The sequence below is a fragment of the Pseudorasbora parva genome, chromosome 23 (genome assembly GCF_024679245.1).
Source record: "Pseudorasbora parva isolate DD20220531a chromosome 23, ASM2467924v1, whole genome shotgun sequence".
Taxonomy (NCBI): Eukaryota; Metazoa; Chordata; class Actinopteri; order Cypriniformes; family Gobionidae; genus Pseudorasbora; species Pseudorasbora parva.
The window spans coordinates 11275325-11295512 of NC_090194.1; the positions used below are offsets into that span (position 1 = coordinate 11275325).

The following is a 20188-nucleotide window of genomic DNA, read 5'->3' on the forward strand; positions in this document are numbered from 1 at the left end:
GCAATAAGAACTATAGACATTTACATAGAATTAAATTCCTCTACTTTATTTTATAATAACAAAAACTGCTGTTATTTTTGTCTTCATTTTTTTCTTTAATATGTAAGTATCTTTAATATTTTTTATATGAATGTTAATCTTAGCATTCATCTTATGATACCTGATTTTAATATTTTATGATGTTATGGAATTCTTTAAAGCATTATATGTGAAACTTTTGTATATTCTGACATGACATATTTTTGTAGAAGAAAAAAAAAGATTAGATATAGGGCTATAATTGTTGATTTTAAAAAAAAAATCTCACAAAGGCTCTGCGAATCGACTCGATCGAATCTGTAAAAAGAACCTGGTCAATCAAACGACTCCATAGCGATTCGGATATGACAGAAAGGACTGACGTGTAAAGTCTGTATGTGGCTGTGCTCTGCCTCGTCAGTCGGCTCTCTTCATTGCTGATCTGTACCGTGGTCAGCTGCAGCTGGACATGTCAAATATATATGACCGACATCGCAAAATTCTCCTCCGGTGGCTGCTCTCAACAGCCGACGATAAGGCGACGGTTTAAACAGAAAAGGAAAGAATCCGAAGGTCTGTATTCAACTCCGCGCTGCAGACAAAAGACGGAGGATGCGCGATGTCGTGTTTGCGGAAATGTTCGTAAGCAAATATCACAGTGCCGCGCGACTGGTGGCGACTCTCTAGTGATGCTCTGGTTTCACTTGGATATTTCGATCCTTACTTCCGTGCTGGCAAAACGGAGTTACCTAGTTGTGTCTTTAAACGTGGTAGCTGGTTTCTAGTTGTTCTAAACTGTAAACCATCTTAGACTAGTAACAAACCTGGCAGCTTGTTTAAACTGTGATATATGCCATTTTGGATCATTAATAAACCAGCTACCAGCTGTTCATAGACCATCTTAAGGTCGTTAAACTGGTTTTGGGAACATGGTAGGTTTCTAGCTGATTTTAGGGGGTGATCAGCAACAAACCAGCTGCTAGTTGGTCACAATTCAGGTTGTTTTTTGGTATAACTGGTCAGCCAGCTTGTAATGACCATCATACACCAGTTAAAATCAAGATACCATCCTGGTGTTTTAACCAGGTTAGAACTGTAGGAAAAACTGCTTAATTGAGACATGATAGCTGGTTTCTAGTTGGTCTAAGCTGTAGACCAGCAACTCACCTGGTATCTTGTTTATGCTGGTTTAAATTGTGAAATCTTGGACCACTAATATACCAGCTCACAACTGTATGTTTCATTTTAAGGTGGTTAAACTGGATTTTGAAACATGAAAGATGATTTCATGATCCAAAGTGGCTATTAGTTGGTGATCAGCAAAAAAACAGCTGCTATCTTCTCATACTTCAGGTTGTTGTTTTTTTACGTGATAGCTGGACATCCAGCTTGTAATGACCATCATAGACCAGTTAAAATCAAGATACCACCTTAAACAGGATGTTTAAACCGGGTTAGAACTGTAGACAAACTGCTAAATTGAGTTACATTTTTGAGCATGATAGCTGGTTTCTAGTTGGTCTGAGGTGTATACCAGCAACAAACTCGGTGGCTTGTTTAATGCTGGTTTAAATTTGTGATATTTTGTACTACTAACAAACCAGCTGTATGTATCATTTTACGGTGGTTAAACTTTTCTTGGAAACATGGTAGATGGTTTCTAGCTGATCCAAGGTGGCCATTAGTTGATCAGCAACCAACCAGCTGCTATCTTATCATGCTTCAGGTTGATTTGTGGAACATGGTAACTGGTCAACCAGCTTGTAATGACCATCATAGACCAGCTAGAATCCAGAAACCATCTTAAACTTTATTTTTACTAACAGGGTTTCCTGCCACAGGCTTCGCAAATGTAATATAACTCTCCATTTAATTAACGCTAGTGCTTTATTTTTCTAATGATGTTGAGTTTATAATACTAACCAGCTGAAGTTTCACGATCCCCATCATATCTTCTCATTTCATGCTAGTGGAAGGTTGTGGTGATTAGGTTGATATTGTGTTCATATGTGTATATGTTCCTGCTTGGATTTTCAGATATTCAGTTCAGTGCATCTAAATATAAATTCACGGTTTCAGTTAAATGCAAAATCATCTTCCACTTTCTTCCAGGTTTTAGGGGAAGGTGTCTCCATATTCAATGACAAACCAGGACCAAAGATGAGGAAGAATTTTGATAATGGCTTCATTGCTGAAGTTATTGTACGGCTGCTGCTTTTAGGTGTTTTTATGTAAGTACACTTGTATTACTAACACTAACCCATGTCCTGAACTTTTTCTGTGGGTTTGACGGCTCTAACCAGTAAATTCTTTATTCATAACCTGTTGTACCAGTTTTTGTTCTGTTTGGAGAGCCAGCCACCCAATATAAAGTGTGCGACAGGTTCTCTCACAGCTGTGTGGGAAGATCTTCCTGTTTTTTTGTGAAGATGAGGATTGTTCTCTCAGACTGTTGTTATGTTCTTGTAGCATGACTGAAGAGCTTCCTCCCTTCAGCCGTGAGATCCAGCCTGAGGAACTCTGGCTCTATAAGTTCCATCCCGTCAAAAAGGACCGTGTTCCTACCCGCCTTATGTTTGTAAGTGCTTACCAGTCATGTTCAGCCATGAAAATGCATTTGAAAATGCCATGCAGGTGTTTTATCAAAAAGATAATGACATTTTTTCTCTGATGTAAACAGTCAATCGCCCTCTTCACCCCATTGGTGGTTATTTCTTTATTTGCCTTCTTGAAACAAGGTGGAAAGGATGATGTGAAAGAGGCATCTTTGGGTAAGGACTTAAGTGTGTGTATTACATGTATGTAAGTGTGTGTATTTATATATATATATATATATATATATATATATATATATATTTATATATATATATATATATATTTATATATATATATATATATATTTCCCTGAATATATATAATGTTGTTTAGCTGTGTGTGCGCATACATTTATGAACTATATGGACTCATTATTCGGTTATCATTAGGTAATTTGATGTTCTTTTGGAAATTCCAAGTGTTCTTTTTTTAGAAAGACGCCTACATTTACAGAAATGTACATTATCCCACTTATTGCACCACTATATGCCACAAAAATTTAGTCAATAGCCAACAATACATTATGTGGTCAAAATGATAGATTTTTCTTTTATTCCAAAATCATTAGGATATTAAGTAAAGATTATGCTCCATGAAGATATTTGGCAAATTTACTACTGTAAATATATCAAATTTATTTGTAGTAATATGCATTGCTAAGGACTTAATTTGGACAACTTTAAAGGCAATTTTCTCAATATTTCAATTTTTTTGAACCCTCATTCCATATTTTCAAATCGCTGTATCTCGACCATATTGTCCCATCCTAACAAACCACACATCAATGGAAAGTTTACGTATTCATAAATTTATGATTGGTTTTGTGGTCCAAGGTCACTCAGTGGTGTGCAGTGGTGTTTTAAAATGAGGCAAAGTAATTGTATTATACACATTAAACTGAATAAGACATAATTTTCCTGGTTAAATAAACATTACTTTAAAAAGAGACCAAATACGATTCTATTTTGTATTTTACACTATGCATAGGCACATACATGTATATATTTAAAAAAGGGAAAAAAAAAAAAAAATATATATATATATATATACATGCAAATATTACTTAACTATATATATATACATGTGTGTATTCAAATATACATAGTAATTATACACAGTACACACATTTATTATGTAAACACAAACTTGTGTGTGTGTGTGTGTGTGAGTGTGTGCGTGTGAGACATTAAGTTCATATAAAATATTTTTATATTCTAGTATTCTAGAATAGTTGTATGCCTCCTAGTAATGTTTATTTATAGTCTTTGTAAAGAGATCAAAGTATCAAATGATGATCTCATAATCTTTCGTGTTATTGCCGGCTAACGGAGGTCTCTGTATGTCTTTTGTATGACACAGCTGTGACTTTGACCCTGGTGTTAAATGGAGTTTTCACAAATGCAGTCAAGCTAGCTGTGGGAAGGTGAGTGAGTGTGTGTGTGTGTGTGTGTGTGTGTGTGTGTGTGTGTGTGTGTGTGTGTGTGTGTGTGTGTGTGTGTGAGAGTGAGTGACCAATCTTATCACAATGATAACTTTGCACTACACGCAATATTACCTTAATATCCCACATCACTGCAGGACTGTACATTTTTCTAACTTAATTCATCTCAAACCATTTTAACATAAAGACTTTGTTTCGCAAATAATTTCAGATAAATGTGCGGTTTACTATTTTAAACTTGTACATTACATTAAGATCTCTCATTGACTTTAAGCATAGAAAAAAAAATGTTTTGAGATTTGCAATAATACAGTTAGTCCACGGTTCAATACATACCTCGGTTTTTAACCACGGTTTTCGGTTCGGTTTTTTGCTATTCTATTCTTAGGTGACAGGAACAGAAAACTCTTAATACTCTTTCTTTATTTTACTTAAAATACTTGAAAAACCTTACTTAAACTTAACTTTACTTAAAAAAAAACATTGTACACATTCCTGGCGTATAATATAAAATAAATATATATAAAGATTTACAGTGGCAGCTCAGAGATGTACAGTAGCATTAAAGTATAAAATTGAATGAATAAATGTAGGCTAAAATAAAACTGCATAGTCTACAATATGCAATATACATTGATTGAAAGCTATTGTATTATTACTTTATTCAAGAGCAGTGAGTGATTTTCTCTTTGTTTTTAGTTGTATAATTTTAGAGGGGAACTGTCTGTCCCTTTAAAGGTGCACTATGCAACTTTTTGTGCTTATTCTAAACGGCTCGCAAGTACCGGGACTTTTATTATGACGGGATGGGACACAGTCGCCAGGCGCGCGCACTTCCGCTTTTTCCGGTCAGGTAAAAACAGCTATTTTTATCATATCAGATACATTTAAGGGGCCAAGGGCTTCGGCCATTCGTCCACTCTCTTCCCTGAACTGAAATAAAGAAGTGGGCTGTACTTTCCACACGATTGACATCAGGTTCAAGTACGCCAGGTTGGCTGGTGGTTATGTTCCCCACATACCGCCTCCCATGGCCGAGACTGGTATTACGATACCTGTCGGGCCGGGGCTAGTAATGCTACTGCTAATTAAGGTTGATATCTCTGCAGCACTATAACTTGACATTTTTTTAATGACATCATCGCCCTTATTTCTTCTCATTCTTTTGATGCATGTAGGCCATTTTTTGGATATTTTTACCTCAATTTTTACACATGGCACCTTTAAGGACAGGCGTTCATTAGGCTGCGCTGCTGTCAATTGCTGCACACAGCTGCTGACCTGCTCGCATCTCATATACAGACAATTTTACGCAATTTTACTTTCACTTTAGACATAACCGACTGTGTTTATATATGTTAACCTTGTGTGTATTTGAAAGTATAAGCGCAGTAAGACTACTTAGTCCAGTAATCACGTGTGTTTGACAGGCGCACATGCTCACCGCATGTAAACCGCGAATTAAATGAAAAACGCGGCTAAACGCCCCCTAAATTTAGTGCATATGATTGGATATTTGCTCATATCCGCGTGTAGACTCACAGGCGCACTCAAAAAGAGCCCAAATAAAATGAGAGAAATATTTCAAATGAGAAATTAAATTAAATTATTAATTAAATGCAAAACTGAAAATAATAAAATTCACAAGCGCGTATTGAACCGTGAATGCCGTACTGAACGGTTCAATATTATATTGAGAATTGTGACATCCCTAGAGAGGACTATATATTCTCAAGCCTAATTAAACTTCCTCTCTCCCTCCATACCAGGCCACGACCTGATTTCTTCTACCGCTGTTTCCCAGATGGCCTAATGAACCCAGAGCTTCGCTGTAGCGGGGACCCGGATATAGTAATGGAAGGCAGGAAGAGCTTTCCAAGCGGACACTCTTCCTGTAAGAGCAGCTGCACTGTTTATTTAGTGGCATTTTTTTAAAGTCAACCTGAAACACTCCTCAGGACACATTTAATTTCTGTTGATTGCTTCATTGGTAGATTGCTTCAGAGGTGATTTTGTTACATTTCATAAAAGATTATAATAAGCAACATTTGTTTTATTTAAAGTGCTTCATTGAATAACGCATCATAAAACCAGGACAATGTACTTAAAAAGTCAATAGGGACAGTTGTGATTTCATGTTGACTTTAAACTTATTTTTCACTCCAAATACACTGAACAATCTATAGGCTATCGAAGTACAATAAATTAATATGAATACATTTTATATATTACTGTGCAAAGGTTTGTGGTCAATAAGATTTTTTAAAACATTTTTGAAAGTCTCTCTCTTACTATGGCTGCATTAAAATTGTGAAATAAATATTATTTTACAATTTAATAGTACATTTACACGACAAAAGATTATCCTTTACGTTTTCCATGTACAGATGAGAACGTTGTCAAAATGATCCCGTTCACACAAATCCGTGGAAAAATCTAAAAACACTGTATTATTCATGCCATGCCAGTAGATGGCGATGTTAGTTTGTAAAGAAACACTACTCGCTTATAGACCAAGCGGCAACCTCCCGCGATCTCTCTTGAAGCCAATACGGAAGTAATGTAAACTGCAATTCCTCAACTGACCACTAGGGACAGGCTCCAGAAGGGAGCAGAATCTCATTGAGTCGCATGTTAAAATTCTCAACTTTAAAGCAGAAAAAAACATGTTTACAACCTGGTACAAATTGTGGTTTTGGCTTATAAGGCTAATTTTGATCTTCATGACAACTCTGAGGGGGGTGAATTTTTTTTATAACTCATTCGTTTATGTTATATAAAGCCTTAAGGTTCTGCATAATAAAGGGCGTGGTTACAAGTGGATAGCCATTTATCCGCCGTCTATAGTTATTGCGTCACCTCAGCTCCGCGCACATCCCGCCTTTTTGCCCATTTTCTGTTATCCAAGAGTGACACGCGTTGACTCGCTCACAAGATGGCAACGCCCAGCTCGCCCATACTTTAAGCTTCAGAACGGCTTATCAGAATCCTATGGGTGACGTCACGGACACTACGTCCATATTTTTTTACAGTCTATGTTATAGACTAAACAAAGTAATACACAGGTGCATGATGTCACTATTTTGTACAAATTCTTTGTTTTTGTCGTTTACACAGAGATGATAACGAAAAACTTGCAATTTGAAACCGGTTTTCAAAAATTTCCACAACACTGTTGTCGTGTAAATGTACAGATAAAATGCATACATTTTCATTTATATGTAACCACCATAGAAATTGAGGGGGACCCTTCCAGTAATTAGAAATGACCAAATTGTCCCCCCAATATTTGAAATTCTTGCACTGCTCGGCTGCACTTCATTACGCAGCACTCTGTATGTTGCTGTTGTTAGGATGACAAAAGGTTAAAAGTCCCATTTTTAGACTGGTCTGCCTCAGCGGTCGAACAATGCTCATCAATATCAAAATGATTGAGACGACCAATTAAATCCAAGTAGACGGAGTTTACAAATCACAGAAGCAGAGCGCTAATACCAGCGTGAAGCCTCAGTTTAACGTTGAAAGAAAGTGAGGTAAGCAAAACATTTGGGCAGAAATCAGCTTCATGGATGCGGTTATTAGTGTTGAGGCTAACCTAGGCCGCTGGAGCGATTGTTACACAAACACATGGCTCACGAGCAGCAAGACTTTTATTATGACGGGACACAGTCACCTGTGCCATTTCTGCTTTTCGGTCATGAGTACAAGGTAGCGCAGCTCTGTTTATCATATTAGATACATTTAAGTGTGTTTAAAATCATGTTATCACGTTACTCTGTGCGTTCGTATGTGTGTGTGTGTATATCACAAAAAATTAAATATGACTTAATATTATCAAAACATTCAGCTACCTGCCAATGTAAAAACTTTGATCTTTTTTTGTCATAGTTGCGTTTGCTGGTCTGGGCTTCACTGCCCTGTACGTGGCTGGGAAGCTGCACTGTTTTAGCCCAGCAGGCCGAGGTAAAGCCTGGAGGTTGTGTGCCTTCCTCACCCCTCTTCTTTTCGCCATCTTGATCGCCCTCTCCCGAACATGTGACTACAAACATCACTGGCAAGGTGAGAATTTCATGCCATCGTTATCACTGCTCAAGTGACATGTATGGATTCAAGGCAATGACATGGTCTCCCGTTCACTCCCAGATGTGTTGGTGGGATCTCTCCTCGGTTTGGCCTTCTCGTACTTGTGTTACCGGCAGCATTACCCAGCTCTCAACGACTCAAACTGCCACAGACCCCTCCGAATGAGAGAGCCAGTAGCTCCGGCACAGGAACGCAAGCCGGCCAACCCAGGCTACCTGTTACCTTTGTAGGAACTCGCATTCTCCCACACCTTAACCTGACCAACAACCATAAATACTGTGTGAATGTTTACCAAGCCAGTTGCTGCGATTATGTATATTTTTTTTGTATGTGTGCCAACGAGTACTCTCGTTTTTTGCCTACCTATACTCTTTTAGACATTCACAATGAATGTTTTGGTATTGTAGAGCTGTCTTTTTGAAAATGTCTTTAAAAATTTGTAACTTATCAAGCTCTTTGAGGTTTATATATGTGAACTATCCTGGTGAAAGAACTTTGAAAGAGAGTTTATCCAAAAATGAAAATTACCCCATTATCTTTTCACCCTATAGCGATCCTCCTAGGTGGAAATTACATTTTTCTTTCAGACGAATACAATCGGAGTTATATAAAAAAAAAATATCCTGGCTCTTCCAAGCATTATAATGGCAACCCAAAATTTGAAGCCCAAAAAAATGTATCAATCCATTATAAAAGTAATCCACACAGCTCCGGGGGGTTAATAAAGGCCTTCTGAAGTGAATAAATGGGTTTGTGTAAGAACAATATCCGTATTTAAAACAATGACGTTAAATATCTAGCTTCTGGTATTCAACTTACTTTTATAACGGATCGATGCACTGTTTTAGGCTTCAAATTTTGGGCTGCCATTGATTGCCATTATAATGCTTGGAAGAGCCAGGACACAAACTACAATTGTATTTGTCTGAAAGAAGAAAGTCATATACAGCTAGGATGGCTTGACGGTGAGAACATATTTGGAATCATTTAAATTTTGGGGTAAACTATCCATTTAATGTATGTTAACTGCTTCTAGGTCAATTTTTCAACTTGGCATATTTCTAGATTTCTCCAGTAAAGACTGTGCACAGGAAATCCCCTGATATCTTTGTCAATAAAGTTTGTGATGATTTATAATGTATTGGCTGGAATTTGAGCAGATCATTCGACATTTCAGTGTCTGTCAACACTAGAAGATTAGTTGCTGTGAGGAGACCTTTGCTCTCTATTATCCGTTATTATGGAACATCACTCTGGGAGTTTCCTGGAAGTGAGTCTGTAATGTTTTGTTTTTGTTTATTTGCTGAGAACTATTAGATATGTTTGATAAACTATTACCTTCATTACGAGGCAGTCCCAGCATCTGCCGCCCATGCCAAAGAGGTTGTATCTTAGAACAAAGACATCAAAGTGGACTAGCAAAGGCCAGAGGTCATGCTTTTTGACAGATTTTTGACATTTTAGTAAAACTATTTTTAACTAGCTAATTTTATACCAAGAACATTTCACAATTTGCATGCGACCATGTTACACAATTTTCTCAAGTACAAAAATGTAGCATCCAAGAAAAAGCATAATTTGGCAACTAGCTACAACCTGCAAGACAATTTCAGTTATTTTATTTTCTCAAGTTTTATAAAAAGTGTAGTCATTTGTCAAACTCAACAACCGTATTACACAGGTCTATCAAAATATCAAATATTTAAAATTTTATTTAATTCTGGTGTAGATTTAATTTAAATGTTTTTGTTTCATATGGCATTGCAAAATGGGAAATTATTTTAAGCTGTATTCAGTCAAATTTAATTAAGTAAAATTGTAAACCTAAATAGGAGTGTGTATAATATATATATATATATATATATATATATATATATATATATATATATATATATATATATATATATATATATATATATATCAATTTGGTAAACTATTAAAAAAACAGAGTAATTTGTGTCCAAACTTAAAGAGTTTAAGTTTGGACAGTTTAAAACATTGACCACATTAGTGAATGAAGTTAACTGTTCTTTAAATATTTAAACAACTACAACTTTCCTAGTAGTAAAAAAAAATACTATGGAAGTCAATGGCTTCTGTTAACTGTCTGGTTAGCAACATTAAAATATCTTCTTCTGTGTTCAACAAAATTTAAAAAAATAAAACAACAACAACAACAACTTGAGGTGAGTAAATGACAACAAAAATTATTTTTTTTAATAAACTATCCCTTTAAATGTTTTTGTCAGTCAGTTATATTTAAAATATTTAAAGAAGCAGTTCATTTAAAATAGAAGTTCATTCACAAATGTGGTCTTTCTAAATATAAATTCTAAAGGACACATCTTATGCAATACACTGAAAACTAAAGAATATTAATGCATCATTTGTTAGTCTGAGATCACTATGCATGTGATTATGAGCGTCATCATTTCAGATTCATTGACTCATAAATTACCCATCTCAACATGGTGAAATGTTGCTGTTGGTTGATTGATTATTTCAAAATGCCTCCTATCAGTCGACCTTTAGCCTCAACGAACACTTATAAGGTTTCATTTTCTGGTAGATACATTTACTTCGGATTTAACCACCTAGGGATTAACAGTGTGAGGTTTGCTCTCTCTATCAGAAATCAATTTTGTCCTAAGCGGGCACCCTTACAAGCAGCCGGTGAGTTGGTTACGGTGCATTATGTTTTCCTCTATGTATCTTCATTGGTTGTGTCAGATGATAAACGTTCATAATACTTCAGTATGTCTTGACATCGTGTTTTAAAGATGTATTTATTTAACAGGCTTATTGTGTGTCAATTGTGATTGTTTGTCTTTTTCTATGCATTTGTTCAATATATCGAATCGTCATTTATGTTCTAGATCGAGTCGTGTATACTTAAGTTGGCACGATCACATAAAATGCCGTTTGTTTATGTTTCATTATCCTCGGTCACTCATTTAAATGCCGTGTCCTTTTGCAGTACAATTACACAAACACAAACAGGCTCCGCAATGTCAGTATTAAATTAAAATCACTTTAGTTTGTTTATTTTGTATATTTCACAACACGTGTTTCTATTGCCAGTGGACCAACTGATAATTTGACTTCTGTTTGTCATTTGTTTTGCTGCCATCATCCAATATTACGTAATCCTATATCTGGCACCATAGTGATGACGTAACCGCTTCTTGACGTTTGAGTAATGTCACAAGTCGTATTATGCTTTCCAATTCTCTGTGATTATTATTGTACGATATATATTTTTTTCCGGATCGTAAATAGGTAATGGGCAATATTTTATGTTATACTCTTATTATTAATATATTGACAATAACGTTTGAGCTGTTCTTTAAAAACAAACAACAACAAACAAAAACAAAGCAAATTATCCTAATATATTGCGGAGCTTCAAATCCAAAATATGTAGGTGGTATAACAGGCTGGGCATTATAAAACCTTAAAAAATGTGTAAAAGTAGTTTGGCATAAATTCTATTAATGAAAAAAAAACTAAAGCAATTTTAAGTATAGGAAAATTGTTTCTTTTTTTATGTAACGTTATATCAATCAAAATGTATTCATTTAGCAGATAATTGTATCGTGTGTGTGTGTGTGTGTGTGTGTGTGTGTGTGTGTGTGTGTGTGTGTGTGTGTGTGTGTGTGTGTGTGTGTGTGTGTGTGTGTGTGTGTGTGTGTGTGTGTGAGAGAGAGAGAGAGAGAGAGAGAGAGAGAGAGAGAGAGAGAGAGAGAGAGTGGGTGTGGGTGTGGGTGTGGGTGCACACTTCTATCCCGGTGGGGACTTCAACCTAAATGCACGCTGATTCTTGGGGACCCGTATCACTGTGGGAACCTAAATTTGAGGTCCCCATGAGGAAACTAGCTTATAAATAATTAAGAATTAGTTTTTTGTTTTTTTGTTTTTAATGTAAAAATGCAGATAGTTTTCTGTGATTGGTAACTTTAGGGTTACGTTTGATGTAAAGGGAGAGAATATACAGTGTGTACAGTAAAAAAAACATTATGTCTATGGTGAGTCCCCAGAAAGATTGTGAACCAAGTATGGGGACAAATGTCCCTACAAGTATAGTGCATTTGACCTTATCGGGACATTTTTTATGTACCCATGAGGAAAATAGCTTATAAATCATACTTAATGAAGTTTTGACAATTTAAAAATGATGGGTAGTTTTAAGGTTAGTGGATAGATTATATACAGTTTGTACAGTATCATTACATCTATGGGACGTCCCCTTAAAACATGGAAACCTGCGTGTGTGTAAGTGTGTGCAAGTGTGTTTGTGTACAAATGAGATCACAGGAACCATAATGCATTACTAAAAAACATGGCAACATTATATTTGCAGCCCATTGGTCTTGGTGTGGCATCTCTGCTCTTCTCAGCATGAATGTTGCCGAGCCGTATAAACCCGTCCAGTACCACTGGTTCTTCAACCAGCTGGTGGACTCAAAGGACTCCTGGCAACCCTTCAGCAGAGAAGACTCACAGCGTCTGGAGGATGCTTATAGTCGAGGTCATCCATTGTCTCTTTCTGGATACTTTAAAATCTATTAGTTGCAATTGCTAAAAGTATAGTTAGTTTATTAGTACAAGTATGTATCTTTTGAATGATAACCATGAAATCTGCTTTGTTTGCAGTGGGCAAAAGTGAAAAGGATGAAGTGGTAGTGGCTACAGATGGAAGGCGGTATGACGTCAGGCTACGCGAAAGGAAGCGTTACGCCGTGTATTGGGAACAGAACCCCACCGAGGTCCGACGATGTTCCTGGTTCCACAAAGGCAGCAAAGACATAAACTACACTCCCTACAGTGAGGAACTAAGTGATTTCCTAGAGGTGAGATGCACAGGTTTTCTAGAATAATTTACATTTTTACAGGTTTTAATGCTTAATTATTTTTCTTTATTCAAAAACAGGATGCTTATATGATTGCAGTTACTTTGGACGAATGGAAGACGAATTTGGAGCTCCCATCAGGAGAAAATGTGATCCTTCACAATCCAAAGGTATGTTACATGGACCATGTTAATGGAACATGGACACTTTTCTGTCCACAAGTTACATTGCGTCTCTCTCCCTGCTTTACCACAGCTCATGACACAGTATCCCAGCAGCTGCAAGGACTTTCCTCCTTCTCCGTCTGAACGAACACAACCCATGACTCTAAAGAGAGGAATTGAGAATATTCCAGTAGTGATACCAGAGGGTAAGTGCAGCTCCCTAAAACTTGAAACTATTTAAAATTCTACAGAGTTACTAGTTACTGGTTTCTGACACTAATGCACTTACAAAAGGTATAATACCTAATTTTGGCCTAATTCTAAAGCAGAAATACTCATATCCTTCATTTAGACAGTTCTAGAATGCATTGTGACCGCTGATCCAAGATGGCGAGTATGTAGAGAGAAATGTAAACAACCAATATACTTATTTCATTCAATACTGAAAAGATAAATAAAACAGTTCAGTGTAATTCAAAATTGACTATTTGTCCAACATTTGTGTGCTGTGGAATGTTGGACACTTTATGAACTCAACCGCTGTAGGATTCCTTATGTAGAGGAACTTCAATGGTTGATGACAATAAAACCTTAAGATTTATACACTAGATGATAGAGTGCATAGCATGTGCATTGTGTGTCATTTTGGGACACAACTTAGCTCAGCAACCTAACATTAAACTCTAAACTATTTGCCCTAATCTTTGTGTGTGCTGTATATTTTTATGTGTATTATAGTATCACACTGTTAGCTTAGATACATGCTAACATCAAACTCTGGACTATTTTACCTAACATTTGTGTGAGCTGTTTAGTTTCTTAAAGTGTTATACTGTTAGCTTAGAAACATGCTAACATCAAACTCTGGACTATTTCGCCTAACATTTGTGTGAACTGTGTAGTTTATTAAAGTGTCATACTGTTAGCTTAGAAAGATGCTATGCTAGCATCAAACACTAGACTATTTCACCTAATATTTGTGTGGGCTGTGTAGTTCTATGTGTATTAAAGAATCACACTGTTAGCTTAGAAAGATGCTAACATCAAACGCTGGACAATTTCACCTAATATTTGTGTGAGCTGCAGTTTTATGTGTATTAAAGAATCACACTGTTAGCTTAGAAACATGCTAACTTCAAACTCTGGAGTTTCACCTAATATTTGTGTGAGCTGTGTAGTTTTATGCATGTTAAAAGGTGCGTTTACATAATTACTACCCAAATTACAAGATTCTGACAGCTAGTAAGTATAACTTCTATAAACTCTTGAATTTTCAGAGAGCCCTGACCAATGTACCACGTGACTGCTGGAGATTAATTTTGCCATTGATAGTGTTGCCATAGAAAATTGTAATTCCAAGTTCAATGTGAACAGATACGAGTAGAACACTGTGTGTTGTCATCTCGAAATTATGGTGATTGCATTGCTATATTGCATTATTAGCTTAGCAGCATGCTAACATCAATCTCACTTCTGTTAGTTGTGAATTAAGTCTCTGCTGTTCACTTTAATTAGGATGCTGCCTTAGAAGATAGCTTCCTACTCTATGTAGGCAGTGGTCAGCAAGAAATCTCAGGCTTTGTCTAGTAGATTTAGTTAAATCTCTAGCATGGCTTGGGTTAGTAGTTTTTAATGTTTGTTTGTGAACAATATCTTTTAATATAACTTCTTGCTGTGTTTCTGTAGGAGAACCAGAGATAGTAGATCACCTGGTGTTCATGGTTCACGGTATCGGTCCAGCCTGTGACATACGTCTCCGTGGCATTGTCCAATGTGGTGAGCCTTTATCATTAAAACTAAAAATGAGCACTTCTTCCCAATATGTTGGAGTTTAGATACTATCAAGCAGGTCACAAACCACGTACACTCCATATTATTTATGCCATACAAATTTCTTTATAAACCATTTTTTTCTATTCCCCACTGTAGTAAATGAATTTCGAAATGCCTCCAATGGCCTCATAAACAGCCACTTCAGGCAGAGTGAGGAATCGTGCATCATTGGAAGGGTTGAGTATCTTCCAGTCAACTGGCATAAAGTCTTACATGGAGACACAATAGGAGTTGACAAGTAAGACAACTCTTACTGTCTTGATCATTTTTTTCTTTGTGTGGAGAAACCCACACAAATCTTTTATTGTTTTATTTTTGTTTTGTTTTTAATAGAGACATTGAGAGAATCACTCTGCCTAGCATTAGCCGTCTGCGTCAGTTCAGCAACGACACCGTGCTGGACCTTTTCTTCTACAATAGTGCCACATACTGCCAGACTATTGTGGATACAGTGGCATCTGAGATCAACCGTCTCCACAGCCTCTTCCTTCAGAGGAATCCACACTTCACCGGACACGTTTCCCTGGTTGGACACAGCCTTGGTACAGAACTGTGCTTTTCAGAACATTGGTTTGGTGATATAATATTAACCAATACTTGTGGACAGTGCAAATGTTTCATGTCTAAAGTTTTTCCAAATTTGTGTCTTGTTTTATGTAGGCTCATTGATCCTGTTTGATCTCCTGACTAATCAAGAGGCAGGTGCAGATGCCACCGAGCATGAGGTTTGCACCAGTGTTGCTATTGTTTACTGAAACTAAGAATTATTTTTGGTAATTGAAATAAAGCTTAAATTTAAATATAAATATTACCTAGAAGAAAAAAAACGATAATTAGAAATGTTCCCATGCCATCTAACTGAAATAAAAATACTGAATTACTATTTATTTATAAATAATGAAGTATTAAAATTATTAAACTAAAACTGAAATATAAGTAAATAAAATTATAATATAAATAAAAAATGAAAATATGAATACATGCTAATAATAGTATATAAATAATGTTAAATGACACTGGTGTATCATAATATTATTTGTGTGTGTGTGTGTGTGTGTGTGTGTGTGTGTGTGTGTGTGTGTGTGTGTGTGTGTGTGTGTGTGTGTGTGTCTGTGTGTCTGTGTGTCTGTGTGTCTGTGTGTCTGTGTGTCTGTGTGTCTGTGTCCTTGTTTATATTACATTGTGGGTACCAAATGTCCCCGGATAGTAAAACCTGAGATCACCTACAATGTTGGACCAGCCAGCGGTCCCCACTTTTCAAAAGGCTTGTAATGCATATAGGATGAGGTTTTTTTGAGAAAGTAAAAATGCAGAATGTTTCCTGTGATGGGTAGGTTTAGGGGCAGGGGCAGTGTAGGGGGATAGAAAATACACTTTGTACAGTTATAAAGACCATTACGTCTATGGAGAGTCCCCACAAAGATAGTGAACTATCGATAGTGTGTGTGCGTGTGTGTGTACAAACTTTGTTAAATGTGATTAATCACGACTAATTGTTTTGACATCACTACACTAAAACATTTGCCATAATATATGATAAAACTATTTAATAATAAACATTTAATGTATCAATTTCAATGGTCATTAGCAACAGTAAAATACTACAGTACACTGTACTGGACATTAATGGTGAATTTAACATGTGACTAATAAACATTAAGTACTTGTTGTTAGATTACTAATATTTATCTGTAAGTAAATGTTAGATTATTCCAGAATCACTTTCTTATCTAATACATAATTAAAAAAAAAAAAAACTTCCTAAAAAGTAAATTATTATTATAAAATATTTAATAATATTATTATATTTGTATTTTGATATTTATTTTTTAATTATTATGCAATAAGAAAATTATTTGCTAGAAAACACATTTTGTGAAAGGCACTGTACAAAAACAAACAAAACAAAAAAATTCTAACCATCATGTTCCTAAAAATGTACTGTTGCTGTAGAATCACCTATGTTTCAGCTTTTGTACATTACTTTGCCTTTTTTTCTAGAGTAGAGTATTCTCAAGATGCACCAGAGAAATAGCCATGCAGCCATCTTTAGAATTTTGACTTTAAACTTCCGTTTTTGCTATAGCTCTGTATATTTCTGTGACAACGCTGTTGAAGAGTTATTCACTAATGAAGCTTTTATAGATTTCAAAGAACATAACTAATCTAAATGTCTTTGTGCTCTGCACAGCTCCACAAGGACCATCATGTGGACGTAGACTGCAGTTCGTATGAGAGTCTGGAGGAGTCGCTGAAGAGCCATGGACTGGAAGAGCACCTCAATATACTGCAGAGAGAACAAGTGGATATGGAGTCTTTGGTTTGTTTTCTGTCTTGGAACACATAACACACATCTTCATAACACAACACTCCAATTCTTCATTTCACATTTCTTATTCCAATTAAACCATTTTAGATGCTCTGCTCAGAGAAGGACCTAAAAGATATCGGAATACCCCTTGGTCCTCGCAAGAAATTGATGAGCTGTGTCAAAAAATGGAAGGTAATTCCTGAAATTCCTTTTAGTCTTGTAGGAGCTCAATGGCTCATGGCAGAAGTGGAAAGGTTTGCAATGTAGCTTAATTGTGTGAAGCTTCCTCTCCACACCCAGAAATGGAAGGGGAGACAGATAAGAGTCCATTGTTTTATATCGGAATGCTTGTTTTTATACTTTATTGCAACTACTTCTTGAATATCCAACAGCACTCCAGAATTGGAAGTGGACATGCAGCCCAAAATGAGACATACTCCCCAAGTCTAGGGATGAGAAATGCTCATGAACATCAAACCCCCACCACTAGTGCAGTTGATTATCAGCATTTTGATGTTGGCATTGGACAAGTAAGTATTTAGAAAAAGTAGACATTTTTTTTCTAGTTTAATTTAGTTTAAATATATTTTACTTTATTCCTGTGATGGTAAAGCTGAATTTTTAGCATCGTTACTCCCAGTCTTCAGTGTCACATGATCCTCCTCCAAGTTAAAGGGATAGTTTACCCAAAAATTTAAATTTGCCTATGATTACTTACACTCAAGCCATCCTAATGTGTATATGACATTTTTCTTTCAGACAAAACAATTATTTTTTTGGTGAACTATCCCTTTAAGGTTATCGTTATCTCATGAATCGCCATTAATACAAGTAGAAACATTTTAAAAAAGTTGAATATTTTACTGTTTAAGTTACTGTTGCCAAATAACTTGTTCTTTATTCTGCAGGTATCCATTGATTATCCTCAGTTAGCCTTTCATCCTCAGGCTTTCTTTGCTGTTGGTTCACCCATAGGAATGTTTTTAATTGTCAGAGGTCTGAAGAGGATTGATCCTAACTACAGCTTCCCTACTTGCAAGAGTTTCTACAACATCTTCCATCCAGTAAGACATGCTCCAAAACACTGACTGAGAGTCATATAACTTCCTTAGAGCTATGTCCTTAAACTTTAAATGTAATCTCTGCAGTTTGACCCAGTGGCGTATCGGATCGAGCCCATGCTTGTGTCTCAAGACGTAGACTTGCCACCAATGTTGATACCCCATCATAAAGGCAGAAAGAGGATGCACCTTGGTATTTCACATCACTTTATGGAACGAAATGCATAGTTTTTATTTTCAAACATTTTTATGAGGCTAAATTTGACTTATAAAATGTCTGATACATACAGAACTCAAAGAAGGGTTGACTCGAGTCAGTTCTGATTTACTGGGATCCCTGCGAATGGTTTGGCAAAGCATTTCTCAGGTCCCAACGCCAGCGCTCGCTGAGGGTGGACTCAGTTCCATGACCTCTACTGATGAAGCGGAAGGTATCAAATGAAACTTTCGATATTCATAAAATCCAACTCAGATTTTGAATGTCCCATCTCACATTCGAATATTTGTGGTGCAGTATCACCGATGGAGCAGGAGGAAGGAAACTTCACCAAGGTGGGAATGTTGAATCGTGGGCGACGTATTGACTTTGTCCTTCAGGAGACACCAATTGAGAGTTTCAATGAGTACCTGTTTGCTATACAGAGCCATCTGTGCTACTGGTAAGAGAAAATCTTTCATGATACTTATATATTTATCATTCATATGTGTATGTGCTTCACTGTAAACCTGAATAAGTTTGCAAAACTCAAAACAATTAAGGCAAATTGAAGTTTAAAGTTTAAGTATAAGCAGATCTTGCATATGTTTTTTGTAATTAAACATTTTCATTTTTAATTGCTCTGAACTTTAAATATTTGAGTAAGCTACTTCACACATTTAACTTAAAAATGTCATGTAATCTCAAATTTCTAGTAGTGGAAATGACTAGTTTTAACTAGCTTCAATAAATGCCACCTTGCTAATTGGTTACACAGTGCTTTGGTAGCATTAGCATAGCGCTTTCTGAATTAGGACAGCAATATAATACATTTAACATAGATGTGTTCTCAAACTAAGCTCATGCTTATTAATGTTAATCTTGCACAAAAAAGCATAATATAAAACTTCATTTTGGCATTTACTGTCCCTTTTAAATGTCGTGGCAAAGCATGCTGGGAAATAGAAATCCTAGCCAAGTTTCGGTTAAATGTATGTCAGTTATGAAAATGTTTTTTATGAAATTATTAAATACTTATAAATGTTAATTTGTTTGAACTAATTTGTATAATTGGAGTTGGCTCTTCTCAAACCAGTTAATTATTTTGAGCGTTAGCTATGGGGTTTACAGTGTATGAAATTAATAATTCTTCCTGTTTTGTTTGCAGGGAGTCCGAAGATACTGCTCTGCTGGTTCTGAGAGAGATTTATGGAAATATTCCAGTGAGATGTGCTCAATTATAAAAGTTTTATACCATTGGTATAGTAGCCTACTGGCAACCTTTAATTCCCGTCCAGTCCTTAGCGAGGCGGTTCTCTCCACATATATAAACCAGCCACTAAAATAAGGAGAATTTGAATTTGGAATCCCAATTGAACTGTTGCTAGGTGTTAGGATATTGTTCCAGTATTCTCAAGGCAGGCTTTGAGACATTTGATTCACACAATACCCTTTTGTGCACTAATGTGTAACTTTCATGTAGCCTATACTATGTTATGTTGGTAAGTGTTTTCTAAATGTTGATTGAATAATATTGTGTATTCATAATGTTATTATTAAATTCCTAACCCAACTTATTTTTGTGATGACTGTAGCCTATCTGTATCTCAAATTCGATTTAGTAGACATTCTTCAG

At 36.0% G+C, this 20188-nt stretch overlaps 2 protein-coding genes across 5 annotated transcripts; both read left to right on the forward strand.

Annotated features, from left to right (window-relative positions):
* The first annotated feature begins 382 nt into the window (after positions 1-382).
* plpp5 (phospholipid phosphatase 5) lies at positions 383-9278 on the forward strand. Of its 3 annotated transcripts, none has more exons than XM_067432843.1 (8): positions 383-656; positions 2131-2249; positions 2488-2596; positions 2699-2789; positions 3973-4036; positions 5824-5948; positions 7943-8113; positions 8198-9278. In XM_067432843.1, the coding sequence occupies exons 1-8, from the start codon at positions 501-503 to the stop codon at positions 8365-8367; spliced, it is 1005 nt and encodes a 334-aa protein (XP_067288944.1). In that variant the 5' UTR covers positions 383-500; the 3' UTR covers positions 8368-9278. The 3 variants fall into 3 exon arrangements, with proteins under 3 accessions (XP_067288944.1, XP_067288946.1, XP_067288945.1); XM_067432845.1 differs by having other exon boundaries at positions 452-591; XM_067432844.1 differs by lacking the exon at positions 383-656 and adding an exon at positions 698-950.
* Positions 9279-10601: 1323 nt separating this feature from the next.
* On the forward strand, positions 10602-20127 carry ddhd2 (DDHD domain containing 2). 2 transcript variants are annotated; one of them, XM_067434042.1, is made up of 17 exons: positions 10602-10810; positions 12498-12665; positions 12791-12987; positions 13068-13157; positions 13243-13357; positions 14838-14927; positions 15081-15222; positions 15318-15526; positions 15645-15709; positions 17176-17304; positions 17401-17487; positions 17688-17825; positions 18204-18359; positions 18444-18549; positions 18647-18787; positions 18871-19015; positions 19721-20127. In XM_067434042.1, the coding sequence occupies exons 1-17, from the start codon at positions 10606-10608 to the stop codon at positions 19794-19796; spliced, it is 2259 nt and encodes a 752-aa protein (XP_067290143.1). In that variant the 5' UTR covers positions 10602-10605; the 3' UTR covers positions 19797-20127. The 2 variants fall into 2 exon arrangements, with proteins under 2 accessions (XP_067290143.1, XP_067290144.1); XM_067434043.1 differs by having other exon boundaries at positions 10808-10891; positions 19721-20126.
* The last annotated feature ends 61 nt before the right edge of the window (positions 20128-20188 follow it).

Bases quoted from the DNA above. Each gene is read 5' to 3' on its own strand.
- ddhd2 (XM_067434042.1), top strand. From the start codon at position 10,606: ATGGTGAAATGTTGCTGTTGGTTGATTGATTATTTCAAAATGCCTCCT. The intron at 15,223-15,317 runs GTAAGACAACTC...TGTTTTTAATAG, and splicing joins GACACAATAGGAGTTGACAA to AGACATTGAGAGAATCACTC. The intron at 19,016-19,720 runs GTAAGAGAAAAT...TTTTGTTTGCAG, and splicing joins CAGAGCCATCTGTGCTACTG to GGAGTCCGAAGATACTGCTC.
- plpp5 (XM_067432843.1), top strand. From the start codon at position 501: ATGACCGACATCGCAAAATTCTCCTCCGGTGGCTGCTCTCAACAGCCG. The intron at 2,790-3,972 runs GTAAGGACTTAA...TGTATGACACAG, and splicing joins TGTGAAAGAGGCATCTTTGG to CTGTGACTTTGACCCTGGTG. The intron at 5,949-7,942 runs GTAAGAGCAGCT...TTTTTGTCATAG, and splicing joins TCCAAGCGGACACTCTTCCT to TTGCGTTTGCTGGTCTGGGC.